A 2,758-nucleotide genomic window follows, 5' to 3' on the forward strand; every position below is an offset into this window, starting at 1 on the left:
CGGGAGTTCTTGCTTCTGGCGCGAAGTGAGTGGAAGTTTGTCATTCTGTCGGCGGTGGGTTTTGAGTTGTATGTGATTTGAGCAAAAAAATAATCTGAAATAATAGCGCAAGATAGTGTTTTCATGTTTGCACCTAACTTGTGACATGTATCTTATATTGGCAAGGAATTTACCTGCCATTTATCCAGCTAGTTAGAAAGCCGGTTACGCTGTTACATTGGTGTTGTTGAAGGAGCTGGCTGACAGTAGATCTGCAACACGTGGAAGATATCTCTCGTATCCCATTTCAGGTGTAATCGGAACCTCGATCACAATGGCAGAGAAGCCGGTGTGGGAACAAATCGGTACTGGTTTTGTGCAACATTATTATCAGCAGTTTGACGCAAATCGGATGAACCTTGCAGACCTTTATGTAAGTAGACTGTTTCGCTAGCTAGCTCGCTTCCTAGCTAACTGGCTAACGCCAGCTCGTCCGCGCAACTACCTGTGACCTGTGACAATTGCGCTGTTACTTGTTGCAGCTTTAGATGTGCTATAGCTGATGGACAGGAGTCTAGGTAGTGCATGATCAGACGTGTTCAGGATAATTAATATATTTCTGAACATATTTGTTCCTAAATAATTGACCCCTAACTAGCATACAAATCGGCAACGTGATACTAACTTGCTACTTATCAAATTCCTGTTGTAAAGCTAACCTACTTCTGCCTTATCTCAAGAGTATAGTTAACATTCACTATAGTGTAGTGTTGTGTACTATAGTATGCGTTGTTGTTTTTCCGTAGACTGATGCCTCTTGTTTGACGTGGGAGGGAGAAGGCTTCCAGGGAAAGAATGCTATTATGGGAAAAATCAATGTAAGTGATGCTGGATGAATTTACAATTTTGGACACGTACTTCAACACAGTAAACAAAGTGATCAAACTTTAATGCCAACTCTGCAAAATGTGTTATACTGCATATGTAAAGGTAGATTTGATCTTTTCACTACATGGATCTATTTTCCTTGACCATTTATCAATTGAATGAAATCATTGGATAATGACCTCAGTTCTGAAAACTGTTTTTCCCCTGTTAGAGCCTGCCCTTTAAGACCATTCAGCACAGCATCACGGCACAGGATCACCAGCCGACCCCAGACAGCTGCGTCCTTAGCATGGTGGTGGGACAGCTGAAGGTAAGGGGTAGGCAGTTTGGTTGGTTTTAGTTAAAAAAGGTGTTTTTGCAGCTTAGTAGGCTTTCTTGATATCCACCAGTGAGAGTAATGTTCCTGTGTAGAGTAACATGGCCATATCCAGGGTTTGAAAAATAGCGAGGTCCGGGAGGACCTTTTGCTATTTACATTACATTACATTCTTATTTTATTTGTGTTCTAATTGTAAGGTACACCATCTGAACTGGATTGTACTGAATAACCTCTCATGTGTGGAGCTTTCATATTAATATGCTTTGCTGAATGAATAATAAATTAAGAACATTATCTAGAGCAGCGTTTCCCAAACCTCTCCTGGAGAACCCCTTGTCCTGCATGTTTTAGATCTCTCCCTGCTCCAACACAGCTGATTTAAATGATCACTTTGTTATTAAGCAGCTTCAGGAGTTCATAACGAGTTGATCATTTGAAGATTTGATCATCAGCTGTGTTGGAGCAGGGAGAGATCTAAAACATGCAGGACAAGGGGTCCCCAGGAGAGGTTTGGGAAACACTGATCTAGAGCATCAAAATACATAGGTCTCCGGTATGAAGCATGATAATTAAGCTAAGGTTATTTGTAACCTTAGCTAGCTATAAAAACAAAAGAAAAATGCTTGAGAGTAACACCATTACAAGCTAACGTCATTATACACTTATATTCATTTCCAAATTTGGCTGTGAAATGTTTCGTACGACTACTATTATTGATACCGTCACCTACATAATTTGTTTTTTAATCAATGGCATTGTGTGAAACTTTAGCTAGCCTACTAATATGAAAGAAATAGCCTAGCCTTCATCATGGCCAGAGTACGCATATTTATCATGTTTCATACAATTGCCTTGCCACGCTGTACCACATGGCTGTACAGATAATGGCATAACGATCATTGTTTTGGCTTACCGAATGGTATGCTGCCAGTTCACACACAAGCCCCCTGCTGCTGCCAATGTGCATAAATTCCAATTGCTGCTGTCAGTGGAAGTGCTGATGATGCAAGGGGCTGCACTCACGCCCTCTCTCAGAACTCTCACACACAGCGGACACTAAATAACAATTCTAAACTGAATTAAGCTTGCGCTCATCTCGGAGGAGAAGTTCTCAACCACTGATTTTATTTATCCAGTTGTTTTTAGATTCAAATTTTATTTTTAGCTCTAAAAAATTACTGAGGTCCGGACCTCGGTGACCTCATAGCTGGTTACAGGCATGGAGGGCAATACTGTTGAGATCCAATCGGGTCTAAAATATCATGGCTGAAGCTCTATGACATCCATCTGGTGTTGAGTTTGTTGTGGGAAAAACGTAATCAATGGTGTTGTCTCCAACCTGTTGACCAAAATGGCTCCTGTCTTGAGCCTCAGTGGGGGCTGTTTCCATCATTGTAAGCAGTTTTTGTTGCTTTGTTTTGATAGGCAGATGAGGACCAAGTCATGGGATTTCACCAGATGTTTCTGCTGAAGAATATCGACAACAAGTGGATCTGCTGCAATGATGTTTTCAGATTGGCGCTACACAACTTTGGCTCTTAGAATGATACAGTACCGATTCCCTCCACAGTC

The 2,758-nt window shown here is 41.2% G+C and overlaps 1 protein-coding gene across 1 annotated transcript; it reads left to right on the top strand.

Moving 5' to 3' along the window:
• Positions 1-2,758, top strand: nutf2l (nuclear transport factor 2, like). The gene is made up of 5 exons (XM_036516112.1): positions 1-54; positions 291-412; positions 786-857; positions 1,079-1,177; positions 2,612-2,758. The coding sequence occupies exons 2-5, from the start codon at positions 314-316 to the stop codon at positions 2,726-2,728; spliced, it is 387 nt and encodes a 128-aa protein (XP_036372005.1). The 5' UTR covers positions 1-54; positions 291-313; the 3' UTR covers positions 2,729-2,758.

The sequence above is a fragment of the Megalops cyprinoides genome, chromosome 21 (genome assembly GCF_013368585.1).
Source record: "Megalops cyprinoides isolate fMegCyp1 chromosome 21, fMegCyp1.pri, whole genome shotgun sequence".
NCBI classification, from domain to species: Eukaryota; Metazoa; Chordata; class Actinopteri; order Elopiformes; family Megalopidae; genus Megalops; species Megalops cyprinoides.

Excerpts from the sequence above, each read along its gene's own strand:
- nutf2l (XM_036516112.1), top strand. The coding sequence starts at position 314 with ATGGCAGAGAAGCCGGTGTGGGAACAAATCGGTACTGGTTTTGTGCAA. Across the intron at positions 858-1,078 it reads CTATTATGGGAAAAATCAAT|AGCCTGCCCTTTAAGACCAT; the intron begins GTAAGTGATGCT and ends TTCCCCTGTTAG. Across the intron at positions 1,178-2,611 it reads TGGTGGTGGGACAGCTGAAG|GCAGATGAGGACCAAGTCAT; the intron begins GTAAGGGGTAGG and ends TTGTTTTGATAG.